The 18,607-nt window shown below is 32.2% G+C and overlaps 1 protein-coding gene across 5 annotated transcripts in view; it reads left to right on the forward strand.

The window, feature by feature from the left end:
* LOC121371392 (ryanodine receptor-like) overlaps positions 1–18,607 on the forward strand; it is a 129,535-nt gene that overhangs the window by 74,882 nt on the left and 36,046 nt on the right. For 4 of the 5 annotated variants that reach the window (XM_041497252.1, XM_041497254.1, XM_041497255.1 and 1 more), the window contains 17 exons: positions 1,361–1,509; positions 2,297–2,432; positions 3,416–3,466; positions 4,033–4,151; positions 4,805–4,980; positions 5,331–5,489; positions 5,917–6,210; positions 8,926–8,985; positions 9,329–9,472; positions 10,168–10,280; positions 10,439–10,532; positions 11,611–11,781; positions 12,237–12,308; positions 15,508–15,607; positions 16,531–16,610; positions 16,848–16,924; positions 17,613–17,755. In XM_041497252.1, coding sequence (XP_041353186.1) covers positions 1,361–1,509; positions 2,297–2,432; positions 3,416–3,466; positions 4,033–4,151; positions 4,805–4,980; positions 5,331–5,489; positions 5,917–6,210; positions 8,926–8,985; positions 9,329–9,472; positions 10,168–10,280; positions 10,439–10,532; positions 11,611–11,781; positions 12,237–12,308; positions 15,508–15,607; positions 16,531–16,610; positions 16,848–16,924; positions 17,613–17,755 — 2,138 coding nt within the window. The remainder of the gene's footprint in view (positions 1–1,360; positions 1,510–2,296; positions 2,433–3,415; positions 3,467–4,032; positions 4,152–4,804; positions 4,981–5,330; positions 5,490–5,916; positions 6,211–8,925; positions 8,986–9,328; positions 9,473–10,167; positions 10,281–10,438; positions 10,533–11,610; positions 11,782–12,236; positions 12,309–15,507; positions 15,608–16,530; positions 16,611–16,847; positions 16,925–17,612; positions 17,756–18,607) is intronic. The other variant, XM_041497253.1, reaches the window with a different exon arrangement.

Below are 18,607 nucleotides of genomic sequence, written 5' to 3' on the forward strand. Positions count from 1 at the left end.
TATTATTCTATCTACATATTGCATGCATCTATATCTGTTTCTGTGTGCATTTTATTTTAATATCTTTATATATACTTTATACATTTTAAAGTTTTTGATAGAGAGCGCATTCGGTGTACTTTGAGGTGCAGGATTTGGTTTAGTTGGTAGAGCACTCCTGTTAGGTGTTTGTGTCTTAGGATTGAACCTCCTCAGCAGACCCACTCTGTTTTTTCCCATCCCAACCAGTGCCCCATGACTGGTATATCAAAGACCATGAAATGTGCTGTCCTGTCTTTGGGAAAATGCATATAAAAGATCCCTTGCTGTTAACAGACAAATATAGAGGGCTTTCTCATGTTAGAATTACCAAATGATTGACATCCAGTAGCTTATGATTAATTAATCGTAGTACCATTAAATAAACAAACTTTTTAGTTTACCTTTAAAGGTCAGCCTTCAAAGTTTTAAGAATTTAGTGTTGGAAAAATATATTTTATATTTTGAATACCAGCTTTTGTGGTCTATATACATGTATATAGGGATAGAGTATGCATTGGTTATTTCAAATCCATTCTGTATTTCAGATGTTTCAGATTTGATTTACTAGGAAAAATTTATAATTTTTTTTAAAGACTGAACAACATCAATGCATTTTGCAGAACCTGTCATATGATTTTGGCATCTTTAAGGACAGTTAACAAAAACATTAATAGTGTATAGCTATCTTTTTATTTTAATTATTTTGTATTGTTTTGTTCATTTTGTATGCAGTTAGTTACCTTTTTTGCAGATTGCAATGACATTGGTCACATGAGTGTGGCTTGTGTATGACAGAGATTTAGATATTTATTGAAATGTTAATATCTATAAAACAACTTTGCAAAGTAAAAAAGATTTTGAAAGTAAGGAACTGGCAGTGGTGTTGTACAATGACATCTACACTAGTCTTAAGTAAGTTATTCCCTTTTATTCTGGCACTTTATACATAGATCCTACTAAACCAATAAATGTTTCCTTTTGTCAGGTGTTCATTGCCTTTGAATGTTAGGGTTTGCTTGGTAACACAAAGACAGAGGCTTTTAAAGATTTTACAAGTTCAGAGATTGACATTGTTTTGCTGAGGATTAGTAATTGGCAAGTTGGTAACTGTTTCCCACTTATTAATGAATGCACTATTTATATCATTGTCTTCTATTCCTACAGGAAATTTATTTAGAAAATTAGACTAAGTTTATTGTTTGTTACTGATTACAGATATTTATTTACTGTTTATTGTTCAGTTGAGTAATTTTTTATTTATTAAATTAAAAAATCATCTGTTTTTTTCTTTTAAGTAAAAATTTATTAAACAATTTAATTTACCTTGTTTTTGGTACAGACATCGACCGGCTCTTGGGGAGTGTATTGGATCCTTTGCAAATTGTTTCCCTGTGGCTTTTCTGGAGCCAGAACTCAACAAGTACAATAAGAATTCCATACTGTTTGGTCTAGAAGGGAAAATATCTGAACACTCGTTAGAGGCTCAAGGTAGGAGTTATTAAACAGCATTTGATAATTTTAACACTGGTTTTGTATTGCAGGGTGTGCATTTAATGGTTGCCTGGTCATGTCAGACAAGACATTGTGTTACCTGCTTAATGACCAAAGTTTCACACATATTATATTCAAAATTGAATTTATAAAACAGTCAAATATTTATTTGCTTTTGTTGCTGTTCAGTTAACTGGTTCCCCATTATATGCATGCATTGAAACTGATAGATGTATTCTGTGAAATGTTGAAGACTTCCCCAACAGTATAAGTAAAATAAAGACCATTGAGAACACATTGGCTGATTTCAGTTCCTGGCATGTATTAATAGCATGTGTGATGTATGTTAAATTGATCATCAGGGCCCCTACTCATGCTTTATGATTCATATATGTTAGGCAAGGTATTCTGGATAAAATTGCATTGTGGCTAAAGGTACTCTATTCTTACATAATACCCAAAATCTGGAAAACACCCAGCCATTGCTATAACACACAAATCATGAGGCATGATTATGTTACTCTGTATGTATGTCATAGGGTGAGTATCATTGTTTGTACACATGCTGTGGAACATATTCTAATGGGCTGTTCATGCTGTGAACACCCAGATTTTGACTATACCTCTGACAAAATTAATTATTTATATGATATGGTTCAACTTTTGTTTTAATCAAGCAGACTGTTTTTGTGGGCACCTAATTTTCAAAGTATTGACAATGAAGAACATAGTATAAACAGTTTTTAAATATTTGTTTTATATGTCAGTGTTCTGTTTATTTCAGAGGTGATGGATCAACTGGCACAGAACTTGCCGACACTGGAGAAGATAGTAGCAGAGATAGGAGAGCTGTCCCTGTCGGGTGGCAAGTACAAAGAGGCTTCCCATGTCATTGAAGTCACTCTGCCAATGCTCTGCAGGTAAACATCGCACCTTGCTATTTAAGGGGAGCTATCACTCTCACTCCTCATCACTCCACTGAGACTAGATCAAGGAGAGTAATTTTTAGCTCCCTTTAGCATGTGAATTTATATGGGATCAATATGGTAATATCTTAACTGGCTTCCCATAATCTAACATGGTCGTAGGAAGGTGCCAAAAAGTTTGGAGGCACACACACACACACACACACACACACACACACACATATACATATATATATAAATAGATGTATAAATATATAAAAAAACATCGCTGCTCCCACAAAGTGGGGGGGGGGCACATGCCCCCCCCCCCCATTGCCCCCCCACTTCCTATGCCAGTGTCTAAGTTAGGGGAGAAGTTAATCACTCTCCTTAATGTTCTGTTGGCATCAGTCTTTTGTTGCTTTGGCATCAGTCTTTGTATTTAGCTCAACATTTATTGCATTTCAAATTATAACTCCTAGATCAATGAAACATGGTTTATCACTGCATCTTAATGAATGTTAAAATAATTGATAATTAATGTTTTGTTTAGTTTGAAGAATTAGATTAATCATGAATATTACATCACATATTATTTCTGAAACAATTTGTGGCAGGTGAGACATTTAAGTCTGTGGAATTCTTGTTGTCTCAGTAGATATTTACTGAGTTTAGTACAGTTTTAAATCTATAACATTAACAAGTATCCTGCTTATATAGATATTGCAATGGTGAGACATTATTATCATAAAATGTTTGTTTTTATATGTTGCAATAAATAACAAATACATTTCAATGGCTTGACCAAAAGAAGGCTTTGTATTGTAATAAAAAGACAAAAATTGTGTAATATATGGAATTAATAACGGCAAATATTTTCCCACAAATGAAATGTTAACATTACTGTAAATCTTGATATACATTAATAAAGTTGCTTTTTTTTGCAAAGATAACCTGTCTTTGCTGTTGCATTAAAATACTGTTTTCTATGTTTTTAGTTACCTTCCATTCTGGCTGAATTGCAGACCAGATAATTTGAAGCCAGATGAGTAAGTAGATCTATTATCTTAGTAATGTTTTGATTTGTTGTTGTCTATCTTTTATGTCAAATGTTTTTAAACTTTAGTTTACTTTGTATTCCATGTACACCTTCAATCTACATTCCATGTTCATTTATCTTTTGTAGCCATATGTTAAGTTTGTTTAAACAGTATAATTGAAGTGATTTAAACTGTAATTTTAAAATGTTCTTCAATGAACAATCAACAGAATTTGCAGAGATACTAACATATAATGAAGTTTTATTATTTTTAAAATTTATGAATTTATTTTGGGTTAAATGGCTTCCAATCATATTTGTTTAAAACCCCACCAAAACCCCAATGCACACATCTTTTGGATACATTTAGAACACTTTGTAGTTAAATCTGTTACCTTTAATTAAATGTGTTAAATTTAGATATAACCTGCATACTAAAAACAAATAAACCTAAGCAATTTCTTAAAAATTGGAGACACTAACTGTTTTAAACTGTTGTTGCAAATTATCAACTGATTGTATAGCAAATAAGATGAAAAACAGAATTATAATAAATGTAATCTGTTTTGTGTTTAGAAGCACAAAGCTCTCTGCAGTGACAGCTGAACAGATGAATGGAGTGCTGGGCAATGTACTGAGTCTGATAGGCAACAACATTGGAACAGATGATGCTCCATGGATGAACAGAATTGCTGGTAATATTGTTATCCTTTTGTTAGTGCTATGTAGACATTTACAAACTTAGATATTTAGGCCTTTACATGTTGTTTAAATTGTATGAGTTCGTGAGCTTACCATACTTACCTGGAAAGCTCTAAATAGATCATTTGTTGTACAAATTAATCCTTATTGTAGGTACAGACATACATTGCCATCACTGTGATACAATTGCTGGGAGGAGGGTAGACATTACTACTGTCTGTAAAGCACCTCAAAGATGATAAAATGTATATACCAAAATGTGTACACAATTTTGCACATTTGAAATAAACTTCATACAGCAAAATAATCTTTCAGTTATGTTTATTTTCTGTAAAAGTCACTTTGAAAACAGTTGCCGTAGAGAAGCTCAAAATTGCAAATTCTTAAGTTTGAGCCATGAGCTAGTATGTATTTTGTTATGAATCACAAAATTGTGAAGAGGGCATTTATGGTGTTAGAGTTGTCCATACCTTTGGTATGTGCATCCTTCTAGCAGTCTGATTATCGGTCCATTAATTCATGTATGTATCCATGGATACATCTGAAATCTTAACATCTATATTTATCAATAGTGACCATGTTTACTTTAATTACATTATTTAGCAGAGTAAATAATTAGCACTGACTTTGCGATTTCTTTGTTTAGCACGGACACAGCCAATTATTGCCAACTCCACCCCTAACATGATAAAAGATCACTTCTTGCCCATTGCTCAGAAACTGAGAGAAGCAGCTACAAATGTTGAGTACTTGGAAAAGAGACTGAGCATTGAAAAGCGAATCGTTTCTGATTCTTCAGATATGGAAGCCACAGTTCAAGAGGTACATGTTAAATTTAGCTGTCATGCAGTGCAATATTATGTGCTCTGTAATTGTGTATTATCCATTGCATGAGAAAACCTTATCTTGACAAAAATAATATTTAGTCTTACATTAATGATTTTGAAAATAAATAAATTCCAAAAAGACCTATCAGAATTAAATTTAGCTATTACTATTAGTAATAAATGTTAGCAAATGTAGACCTTAGTTTTGACTGGTCTTCTGTCTTAAAATATTTCATTTGCAACTGCATTTTGTACAAATTTGGAACATTAACACATTAGGTTATGGTTTTGATCATTTTGTTAAGAGTGAATCTAAGTATAAATATGTATATGTATATATTTCAGAAATACAACATCCTGACACGAGACATGTATGCTTTCTACCCACTGCTGATCAAATACGTGGATCTGCACAGATCTCATTGGCTGAAATTTCCAACTGCTGAATGTGAGGAACTCTTCAGCTGTGTGGCAGAAATTTTCTCCATCTGGTCAAGATCTCTTGTGAGTTTAAAATATTAATTAGACCATTTTTAAAAGTAGACTCCAATTTTTTATTTATTAATTTTTGTAGCATATTGAAAAAAAAAGAAGCTAAATAAGAAAAGTAACTTAGAGATGAGAGAGTAATAAAAAAAGTAGTTTTATACGTGTATATAGTAAAAAAAATAAAAAATTGAGTATTGTGAGAATGTGTAATATTATAACATAGTTATAACATTATTTCAACTCATTATTAATTACAGAATGTCGTATATATATTTTTTGTTTCTTGTGTATTGCATTAGTTTATTGTGTACAAGATTATATGTAACAAAACTGAAATAATATATGAGACATACTTATAAATGTACATTTGTTGAATTCAATATATAAATAATTTTATAGATAAAGATTTTATGCTCTTTTTTACAAAATAAATCCATTGCAGATGTTTATGCGAGAAGAGCAGAACTTTGTTGCACACAATGAAATAGACAATATGGCACTGATTATGCCCAGCCAAACAAAACACCTTTCTGTTGCTAAGATGGATGGGACGCAAGACACAGCCACAAATGTTAAACGTCAGCCAGGTTTGAAGAAACGAGAAAGGAAGAGCCGGTTGGAGCCTCACAACAGCTTGAATGTGGCCTGTCTTAAGAGACTGGTTCCAGTGGGGTTATCGTTTTTCACTGGTCGTGAACAGGAGTTATTGCAGCAGGCAAAACAAAAACTCATTCAGGTATAGACAGTTGGAAATTAAAGATAACTAGTCACTGGGTTCTGTATAATGCTCTGTTGTTCATCTTAAGAATGATAATGTTTGAATACTTGTAAAATGCATAATATGCAATTTGGCATAACATGAAACAAAAATTATACCATTCTAATGCTTTGACCAAGATTAATAATATGCATAATATGCAATTCAGCATTATAAAACAAAAATATGTTACCTTTGTGATGCTTTGACCTAGATGAATAAGAACTTTTCTGCCTTCATTAAATATATATTATGCACCATAATTTATTGACATAAACAGTATTTTGTAGGAAGCTAAGTTTATATAAGTATTTTGTAATTCACAAAAAAGACTTCTATTATCTATACACTGTTGTATCTTAGGCTAAAGTACAGTTGTTAATTGTATACAGATATCTGGCTGTGCAATAAAGTTAATATAAATATTTTTATTTTTTTACATCTTAAATAATAAAAACATTTGTTGCATGCAAAATTACTTTTGAAAGACTTCTGGTATTTGATGTGTTCAACAATGTTTTCCTTAACCTACCTTGATTTACCTTCTTAAATGCAAGCACATGCACTGAGTGGTTTTACTTTTTCTTTTGCAAATGCAATATGTATGGTACACTTCAGTTAATTAAATAATTAATGAAAGACTGAAAAATGTAATGATAGCGGGCATTTTCAAAAGAGAAGTACCCCTATCGGCATAATTTTTATGTTGACTTTGGGGAGTTCATTAAAATTCCTGAACATAACACTTAAAGCAATCAGACAAAAACTAATTTGATAATCTGTGTAATTTTGTTCTGCCAGTTACACATTAAATGGTTATTATTTAAGTTTATTTTGTTTGTTTTGTTGCATTTATAAAATTGTACATTCTTTGTAAGTGGATTATAATGCGTGGTTGACCTGCATAGTTAGATGTGATCCAAATCATGTTTCTTATTGTTTTATTTTGATATGCACCATTTGGTTTTATTGTGTATGAGTGTGTTACATTGCGTGGTTGACCTGAACAGTCTGCTGTGAACTGTCAAGCATGCCAGTCATTTGGTTTATAATAATACATTCTTGTGGAATTTTAAAACCAGCACCTGCACATACCTATGCATATTGAAAAAAGGTCTTTCATGTGCATAGAAAGGGAATATCCTAATCTTCACTGTCTTATCTTTTTAATGCAAAGTACATGCTTATAATAGTTTTTTTTATTTTGTACAATCCTCATTTTGTTTCATATGACAATTGTTTTTAAACATTGTCTGTCTCATCTTGTTTTGTTTTTTGTTTTTTTTTTTTTATTTATTTATTTATTTATTTATTTATTTATATTTTGTATATCTATGTTACATTGTATTTTCTACTCTTGCAATTTTTTACATATTCTATGCATCAAAATTATAGAATAAAAATTGGACAATAAATAAATTAGATAAACATGAGAATGTACAGATCTAAGACAACTGTGACATGTTCAGCAGAATGATGTTGATTGGTGGTCACCTGATTTATCAATGAAACTTTGCATTCCAATGCCACACATTTTCCAATGAAGTTTACACAAACTATATTATAAAATTAATGTATTCAAGGCTAAACAAAATTGTTCAAACATGTATGTTGTTAAATTATGTGATTAATTATATGAAATTACCAGAAGTATTTTTGGTTCAAATGCATCAAAGGAACAATGTGCATAAAATTTGCATACCCTCATACCATACAGTGTGTTGTACCATTGATCAGTGGATCAGAGGTCATGACTTCTCTGAAGGTGTAGCTCAAATTGTGGTTAACAGAAAATATCCCATAGGTATCTCATGTACTGAGGTATAATGAATAAAACAGTTTTATCTGCATATTCAGTATTGTATCTCTGTACAAACTGAGTGTAGAAGGTATTTGTTTTTACATCCATGTGAGAGAATATTTTGGTTTCCAGTATGTTATGTTGGAGATCACTTTGACACTTATGATTGGTTACTCCATTATGATGACCTGGTTGCCACAGCCATATCATCCAATGAAATAAACATTATTGAAATTGAATACTATGTTACCTGAAACTGATTGCTCTATAACAAAATGATAAATGGTATCTAACAGCCACTTATTCACTGGTAGTATTCTCTATCTACTACTTTAACATGATTACAAAATCACTTTGTTATTTGTATTGTCTCAATTAGGTGTCATTCATGTTTTATTTACTTAGGCCTACTATGGATCATTTCACCTCTTATCATTTCGACTGGCTTCTTTATAATTACTGTACTATCCATTCTGTATTCCTGTCATTTCTGGTCTCTACAGTGACAGTACTATTGTTCATAATGTCCTTTCTCAAGTCCACACATTTTTTCTCTCTAACTCATGTTCTTTCTGTTGTCTACAGTCCTTAATTACTGTTCTTTTCATAATGTCCTTTCTGTGTTTCTTTCTTTCTGTGTCCTTTTTCTCTTCTTTTTATGTCTATACTCTGCTGTTGTCTACATTTCTATCATGCCTTTTCTATTGTTTATACACAATATTTTCTACTTTTTCTACTGTATCCTTTACATTGATTATACAAATGATCCTTGATCTGGTTTGAATTATTCACTTGTTTTGACACTGACAGAATGCCTAACCAGTGTTAGTGCATGGTGTGATGATGCATGGTATCGTTCATCTTTGCCCTTTTCTAATTTTTTATTGCCTTAGAAGGACCCAGAAGGAGACATTGAAGAGTTCCTTCTCCAAAGCCTTGAAACAGTGGAACAGGTGAGTCAGACATTTAGCAGACTTTAATAAAACTCAGCCAGTAATTCTGAATAAAATGCTGCTTTACTGCACCAGTGTTACAGTAATTGTTTCTTTAACCTCAATGATTAACCTATCAACTTTGTTAATAAAGCCATAATGTTTCAGAATTAACTTTTAAGTTGTGATTTTACATTGATTTATAGTACCCATGTTAGTAGTAACAAAGTGAAAAAAGTGCTTTGATAACTAAGTTTTGAAGATATAAATGATGGTAACATGGCTTTGTCCTGTTTCTATATAATGTTAAAGACAAACGATAAATTGTAGTTGCTGCATGGCTTTGTGTTTATACTTTTGTCAGGTCATTGATGAGGCAACCCAATGGCAGAAAGTACTGTACCGCAAGATTGGAGACACCAAGATGTCTGGGCAGAGTCAGCTCAGCCAAAGCAAGATCATTGACCGGATCATCTCCATGGCCAAAGTCATGCATGGTCTACACTTGGTAAACTCAATTTATGCATAACTTTCAATCTTTGTAAAATCAAAATCTCTTTGTGCATAGATAGCTTCAACAAAACGTCTGTGTATGTTCATAACTTATTACCATGTATACATGTTAATAACTTTTATGAAATGTGTATACATTAGTAGAAATGTTGGCCAAATAAATCTATGTCATGGGGTTCTGTGTCACATAGAAAACTTCTTTTTTTTTCACTTGAGAAAACAATTACATTAAAAACTTTGATTTGTTATTTTATGCATAATCAGAACCCCTTGCATGTACTTGTAGAGATAAAACTTAACATTTAAAACAAAAACATTTGTTGTGAGAAGAGAGTTTAGGAAGTCTTGCCACAAGATATGATGACATACTGAAAATTAATAAGTCAGTTCTGGTTTAAAATTGATGTAGGCAGGCTCGAAATTGCCATCAGGTGAGCATCTCATACTGCTATTAATATATTTTGGCACATATTAAATATTGATAAATATAGAACATCTTTGTTTCTCATTTAAAGTTCATAATATACTTAGATTTTGAATATGGATATGCTTTATGCCTTTGTTTTAAATCATAGTAATAAAGGAACACATATATAGTTTTTGTTTAATATTTTTATCTGTATATATAACATCTGCAAGGAGGTTGCTGACAAGTGAAATACAAAGATCAATTTGTCTGATTTTGACTAGGTTGAACATCCACTGGCAATCTCTAAAAGTGTATGGAAGAAGGTAATCTCATCACAGAGGAAGAGAGCTGTCATGGCTTGCTTCAGAATGATTCCACTCTACTCTTTACCCAGGTATGTGTTTTTGACAAAAAGGTTTGTGCAGTTACAGTAAATTGTTTAAAGACATTTTGTTTGTTCTAGATTCAGACACTAAATTAAAAGGTATCAAGCACTAAAACAAAATCCAATGAAGTCTATGGTAATGTATGTTTATCTGTTTTTCTTTTCAGGCACCGTGCTATCAACCTGTTCTTGAAGCATTACAGGGAGCAGTGGCTACAGACCGAGGAGCCTGACAAGAACATTCTAATTGAAGACCTCACTGTAAGTATAAAATATTGACTTGCCAGTACATCAGTTATAAAACTTACATTGGGCACCAAGGGCATCAAGTGCAACAAATGAATTAACCTGCAATACATGAGTTACGTAACTTCTATTGTTAAGTCAAAGGCATCAACAAATTGACCTGCTAATACATTATTAGCTTCCACTGTTACACTAATGGTATCAAAGATTTATTGACTTTTTCTGTATGTTAGTTATAAAATGTTCACTTTTTGTTAAGGTTGTCAAACTGATCTACCAATACAATAAAGTTACAGACAGAAAATAACTTGTTATTTAAGAATTGATGTGCCAAGATATTGAGTTAGAAACAAAAAATGGTGACAATGATACTTCCATTTGTCTGACACTCGCACAAGTCTAGTTTTGTATAACCCATGTTTTGTTCATGCATTAAAACAATAGCTTTAAATTCTCAGAGTAACTTGCATTGAGATGTTTGTGCCCCATTACAAGACTGTTACCAAAGAATTTACACACCAGTACATTGAGGTACAAACAGATGGTTAACATGAATTAACACTTAAGCATTTCTTATTGCAAAACTATGATTGTTGCAGCGTAGCCCAGTGGTACAGCGCTTGCTTGGTACGCGATCAGTGTGGGATCGATCCCCGTCGATGGGCCCATTGGGCTATTTCTCATTCCAGCCAGTGCACCACGACTGGTATATCAAAGGTTGTGGTATGTACTACCCTGTCTATGGGATGGTGCATATAAAAAAAGATCCCTTGCTGCTAATCGAAAAGAATAGCCCATGAAGTGGCGACAGCAGGTTTCCTCTCTCAATATCTGTGTGGTCCTTAACCATATGTCTGACGCCATATAACCGTAAATACAATGTGTTGAGTGTGTCATTAAATAAAACATTTGTTGCAGCGATCTGATGAGAAGGAACCCTGTACCTACCAGCCTGTAGTCCGATGGCTTAACCACTGTGCCACTGAGGCCGGTACCCATTACAAGACTGTTACCAAAGAATGTACACACTCGTACATTGATGTACAAACAGATGATTAACATGAACTAACACCAGCATTTCTTATTGTTACAGCGATCTGATGAGAAGGAAGAAGAGGTTGAAAAGAAGGATGTGGAGGAGGAGGTGAAGCCAGACTCTCTGTCGCAGCTGATTACAGCTCTGAGCCGGGCTGCTACCAAAGAACAGACAAGCAGTTTGCCAGAGGATCCGCTATACATGGCATATGCTGGCATCATGAGCAAAGTCAGTTTTTAACTTAAATAATTTTATTATTTCTATTCCAAGATTTCTAAAAGAAAGTCAGCTTTAATAAAGCTATATATGTTATGTATTAAAATAAAAAAGAGAATATATTGTATGTGTATTCATATAACCACACAGCATGGTTTTCTTTGGTATAATAATATTCACAGGATTTTTTACTTTCAAATGCATGACTCTTGATTGAATGGGATTTAGCTTAGCGACAGATTATTTAATTCATGTATGAAGGTTATAGAATATATTCCCCTCAATAGATGAAGTTTTTTCAGAGGCTGTGCATTTTCATTTCTTTTTTGGAAAGAGGGATATTAATTGGCAGATAGTAGCCTATTAATGTTATCTATTAATACCATAATCATTTGTGTGTTAGAATATTTAATTATAATAAATATCAGAGATCAAAGATTAGTTCAATTATTGTGGACAACTTTCAGAGCTGTAGTGGAGAAGATGAAGAGGATGATGATGATGGTGGTGAAGATGAAGGACCTGGTCCATCATTTGAGGTAACAGTTACAGAGGAAACATGTTTATTATATTTAAAAAATCTTTGTGGTCTGTATTTGTACAGTTTGTTCAGTCATGTTTGTGAAGTTGACAGGAATGCTATAAATAATTGCAGGGAATCAGAAACTTAGTATTAACCAGCTACGAAAAAAAAAAATTAATTAAAATTTCATGAAATCTGAGACACAACAAACTCAAAATAGTACCGGTACATTATTGAACCATAAATGAGTTATTTGTAGATACAGAGAACTGAAGGTCCAGTTTAATTCAAATTTGTGCTGGAATTTAATTTGAATTATAAAAACCTGAAGTCTAGATTTCTGTAAAAATTAATTGTGATAAAATGGGAAATAAGCAGTCTGAAAAATGTCTGAACATGTGGTAAACCTTTCAGAAAAAGTTACTTTCAGAATATTATGTTTTTATATTATTAACCAGGGTTTGAGCTGTTATTCACCATATATGAATTGACATTGAATTAACAGATACACTTTTTATTCAGTTTATATAGAAACTAACATGACTGTTTCTTTTTATTTTGTTCTATTTTATTACATTTTGCTTTGTTGAGACAATCTAATTTTGGCTAAACATAGCTAACTTAATAAGAATATGTTGACTATGTTTTTTAGGAATGTAATATTTATTTTCAGCATGCTATATTTTTCTCTAAATATATTTTCTTTTCTTTTCTTTCTAAATATTTGCATGATCTAGTATTTTGTGAAGAGATTTTGAGTTTCAAAATATAAACTGTTCTTTTAATATTCATTATCAGATAGGACAGCTTTCAACTTTATTTATAATATTGTTTTAACTTATCAGTCTTTTTTATTTTGAATATTTGTTAAAGTGTAGTTTTAGATATATTTTGGAATTGACAATTTGTATTAAGTAAAACCAGGTTTTTGTGACCTTTCACTGTTCAAAATGTGGTGTAGTAAACTTTGTCATTACTAACCAATGTTTGGATAGATTTTTGTCTAATTTTTGCATATAACTGAAACATAAATAATGAAAACAATAGTGCTGATTATTAATTAAGCACAACAGTTTAGTAATTCCAGCCTTCTTTAATTAATATGCATCTTGTTAAAAGTCAAATTTCATCTAATCATGAGTGGTAAAATTGTTATATTTCCTTGTTTTTATATTTCTATATTTTGTTTTGACAATTTGCCTCTCTCAGATCAAACTGGATATTCTCAAGGTAGACACTGTGTATTATGTGTCACGTATGTGGAGAGAAATGTCTGCGTCCATCATGTTGTAGAAGTAGCATGTAGTTCACACATAGCATAAACTGTCCCTGCAGTAGGCAACAACATGATCAAGACCCCACACGAAGATACTGTGATTTTGATCTGATAATTTTAGTTCACAATTTTTATTACTATAATTATTGTCATGGTAACAAAAAAAGAATTTGAAAACTGCATCAATTATCAGACATACTATATATTTAATACATAAGATATATTCTCATAAAAAATTCCTAATATTATTTAAAAAGTGATACACCTTTGTCTTATTGTACCCAGAAGGAACTGTAACAGATACTGGATGCATATATTGGCCATTTATCAGCTCTGATGAGATATTCATAGTATTTCCAAACATTGCCAGTAAAACAATGTCATAAATATCTAGAAATGGTATGTGAAAAATGTTACGGGTTAATTGTTTTAAGAATACATGGTATCTTTTTAAATTAACTGTTAGTAAGGAATGAATAGATAGCAATGGCACTTGTAGCTGAAGACTAGTTGCACAATTATGAGATTTATTTTCTTAGTACTGAACCTGTTTTGTTTGATTGCTAAATTAATTAAAGCTAAATCTTATAACTATATACCAATTCTAGAGTGTGCATCATATATGATAAAATGAGATAAAATGATACTGGGTGATGAAATATAAGGTATGACCATGTCATGATTGCAAATGTTTGGTTTTTAAAAATCTGCAGTAATGAAAAACTGAATTTCATATGTCCGATGGTAACATGTCCCAAATGGATACTCGCCACCTTTTATTAATAGCTATGTTATTCCCTGCCTTGGTTTTGTGTTAGTCATAACATATCTGGTACCATCTTTCAAAAATTCCAAGCTGTTTTTATGGTATTAGCAGGTTTCTTCTTTGGTGTTTCTGTACTTGTATAACATTTGTGTTACATGTAGTATGTGGGAGACATTTTAAACAAAAAGCTTCATGTTATATCTCATGTGTGTCAGTGAATGGAAGAACATTTTAATTTGGACTTGAATAACCAATAAATTGTGGATAATACAGTTTATTTTCTTCAGAATTTACTTTTGTTTTTAAAAGAATTTGCATGATTAACAAAAATAGTTTTTGCTTCTTATAATTGTGTTTGTTAGTTGATGAATATTATGAAAGTGTTAATTATTAGGATCTGGAATAATTCTGTAATACATTCATTTTGTTTTTAGGTTCACTATTATATGAATGAACTGTTTGTTTAGCAATACTTAAGCCTATTTTAGACTATGGTCATTTGGCATCTAACCCACACTCAGATATTTCAACACTTGGTTTAGAGTATAAGACTGAAAATCTGCTGCAAGGGATCTTTCATTAATTTATGAATAAAACCCCATGAATAGTTAATACATTTGTATGTACTGGTGTAATAGTCCAAAATATACCCCCTGCCAAACTATACTTGGGGTATAAAATGGGCTAGCCCAGAATATACCCCAGGGTATACCTCTCTAGTCTGTATTTCAATGTCCAGAGGGTTTTTTTAACATCTTAATTTTTATATTTTGAGCTAGAAAATATCAAAATATCTTCTAAAATGACTAATCTGTGATACTTTTATTTTTATGAAAGCAATAGTTGCTTTTCTTTTAAAGTGTTTATTATTATTATTTATTTATTTATTTTGTATACAGGTTAGTAATAAAAAATGAGGGTTAGGATTAGGGATTAACCCTGAGTATAGTTGGTGGGGGGTATATTTTGGGCTGTTACATTGGGTATGTGGCAATCATTACTGAGAAGATTTCTTTTGTTTGATTAAATCAACCTAGAGAATAATGTTAATGAAGGAATGTAGTCTGTTAGTCTGTAACTATAATTTTGCTAATATATTCTTACTAAATGTTTTTATTTTATGTGTATATGGAATTTGTTTCCACAGCTCATTAACTATTGGTCTATTTAAAGGAGCAAGAGATGGAGAAACAACAGCTTCTGTCTCAACAGTCTCGCCTGGCTGACCGAGGAGCCGCTGAAATGGTGCTGCTTTACATGGGAGCCAGCAGAGGTCTGTCAGTGCAATACTAACAATACATGGAATTCATTTGGAAAATAGTACCTTGACCATCTGTCATATGTCAGGGAAAAAACATATTCGTCTTTTATTCCTAATAATATGGGATTTTTTGAATATGTATGCACACATCATCCAGCCATCCATCCATCCGATGATACATAATTTTGCATTTTGACCTCAAAGCTTTATAATGATAACAATATATTCATATTGGATTTTATTTTGTTGCTGTAAAGTCACACAACTTTTCCCTTATTTCTGCAGTAACATGATATAGGGTATCTCAATGACATTTGTTATTTTTATGATCATGTTTAGTCATACATGTACATCCATCTATTATGTTTTCACCAAAACATACTAGCAACTTTTGTTATATCTAGCAATATTCCTGTTGGTTGTACTATACAAAATAAAATCTCATAGGTGACAATGTTAATGTATGTGCCTAAAAATACTATATGCAATATAACAACTAAAGTATGACAAAGAAATATGATTATTTCAACACTTTCCCCAAAGTGCTGACTGAAGAAAGTGGAACTTTTCACAACTAATTTTGTTTTTAATATTGTAGTTCTTAGTTTACAGGTACCCCATACATGTTTCAAGGACATGGGTACTTTACACAGTGGTACTGGATGAAATAAAGTGCACACATATATATCCCAGATAAAACAATTAAAAAAACAAAAAACAAAAAAAACACCCAACACTTTCACATATATCACCAATGGCTGTACTGGTAGTATTAACTGCATTATCAAAACAGGTGGATTTCAAACTCTGACCTAGCCAGGTGTTATTTGTTATATACGGTAGCTACCTATTGCCGAGCTATCAAACTCTGTATTCTCTTTTAATACCTTAAACTTTATTCTCAAGGAGAATACAGGCAATTGTTTATTTTCCAGGTGAACATGGACCAATGGTAATGAACACCATTGACCTGGGAATATCTTTACTCAGGGGTGGCAATGTTGATGTCCAAAAGGTAAGGTTTTATTCAAAATATTATATGGTTCTATATATGAAAGAAACATATTTTGATGTTTTGCTGGAGTTGTTATCACATTGATCATTGTGGACAAGATGTTCTGGTTCATGTAAAGTGTTTGATTAATTGTATTAAATTTATTTTTAGTTGCCCAGATTCTAGATTAAACAGATGCCTGTTTGGAATTTTTTTTTTTACGTTTATTCATATACTTTATGCTTTTTTCCTTACCAGAAAATGTTACAGCACCTCAAAGATAAAAAAGATGTTGGATTCTTCACATCTGTATCTGGATTAATGCAGCAATGCAGGTTTGTACCTTCTTTACAAACCTTCATTAATGGATGTGACCAATAATGTTTACTGTGTATTATGAAGCATAGGTTTTAGGTATATTTAGATTTCTTCACCTAGAAAATGTGGAGTCACATGTCAAAATCATAGCAAATTGGCCTTTTATATTGGTGGTATATCCATCCTCAGTAGAATCTGGAACTTTAATTAGATATGAACATGAACTTTTAGTACCATGGTAAATTATTTATTTATTTATACTTTTTTTCATACTTATATCCAATTAAGGTTCAAGCATGCAGTCCTGGGGCCTAATTCACTAAACTCTTGCAGCTTTGCGATTTTGCAGTGCAATGCTAAAAGACTTGCAAAGAGGATGCTTTGTTGTCTAACAGAGTCTAAGAGATCTTTGTGAATTAGGCCCCTGATTGTTAGTGGTTAGTGAGAGAGAAGTTGCTGTAGTGGCCTTACACCTACCCATGGAGTTATTAAACTTGTTCTGGGTGGGAGCCGGTACTGGAATGTGAATCCACTACCTATGAGCCTTAGGTCCGAAGGCTTAGCCACCACACCACTGAGGCCAGTGCCATAGCGAATAAAACCATTAGAAACAAACTTCTTGTAAAGCTTGAAAAGTAAGTAACTTCTAAGGAGATTAGTATCAAAAATGTTCTTAACTTTTGATTTGGTATATTTCTATTACAGTGTTTTGGACCTGGATGCATTTGAAAGAACAAACAAGGCAGAAGGCTTGGGAATGAGTGCTGACACCAATGAAGAAGACAAGACTGAATTTACCTGTAAACTCTTCAGATTCCTCCAACTGTTGTGTGAAGGTCACAATTTAGGTGGGCATAATTTTATTTTTAATGCAGACCAATTCTATAGCAATCCTACAGACAATGTATGATGTATCATCCTGAGGAAGAAAACCTATCAATAGGAGAAGTCAACCTTGTCAAAATGTCCTTTAGGCCGTCTCTTGTGCAGAGATATACTAATGGTTTTGTTGTTCAGATTATAGAAAAAGAACGAAGTGACTTCTCAACAGGAATTTTAGCGCTGGGGTCTAGACCATAGTGAGTGAAGTTTATGTGGTGGTCGACTAATGCTCCCCTGACAAATATAACAAAAAAAGAATGAATGAATGAATGAATGAATGAATGAATGTTTAACGACACCCCAGCACGAAAAATACATCGGCTATTGGGTGTCAAACTATGGTAATGCAAATAAATAAAGTGATGATCAACATCAATATAAAAATTCAAGACTTAAACAAAAACAGTGTAAAGAACTGTGCAAAAACACAAATATCACAGAATTTTACGGATACTGAATTTTACTCAAAACTTCAATTTTGTACTGTATTGGCCATTCACTAAGAGAATGTTACACCCCTGCACCACGGTGAGGTTACAGCACACACAGGGGACAAAAAAAGAAGAACATTAGCTTGAACAAGAGGGGTTTTGATCCCAAACTTCTCCTCTGCACAAGAACAGAGTAAATGTGTTTTAACCTATACGGTACATACATATACTATCAAATCAAATCATATAAACAATTGTAATATGAGGCTATAGCTGCTATATGTAAACTTTCAATCAACATACTAATTATATACCATAGGTATAAATACAACAATATTTCACCTTATGAATTAATCAAAGAACAAGGAAATGTGAGATACTTTTTGA

Source organism: Gigantopelta aegis, chromosome 4 (assembly GCF_016097555.1).
Source record: "Gigantopelta aegis isolate Gae_Host chromosome 4, Gae_host_genome, whole genome shotgun sequence".
NCBI lineage: Eukaryota > Metazoa > Mollusca > Gastropoda > Neomphalida > Peltospiridae > Gigantopelta > Gigantopelta aegis.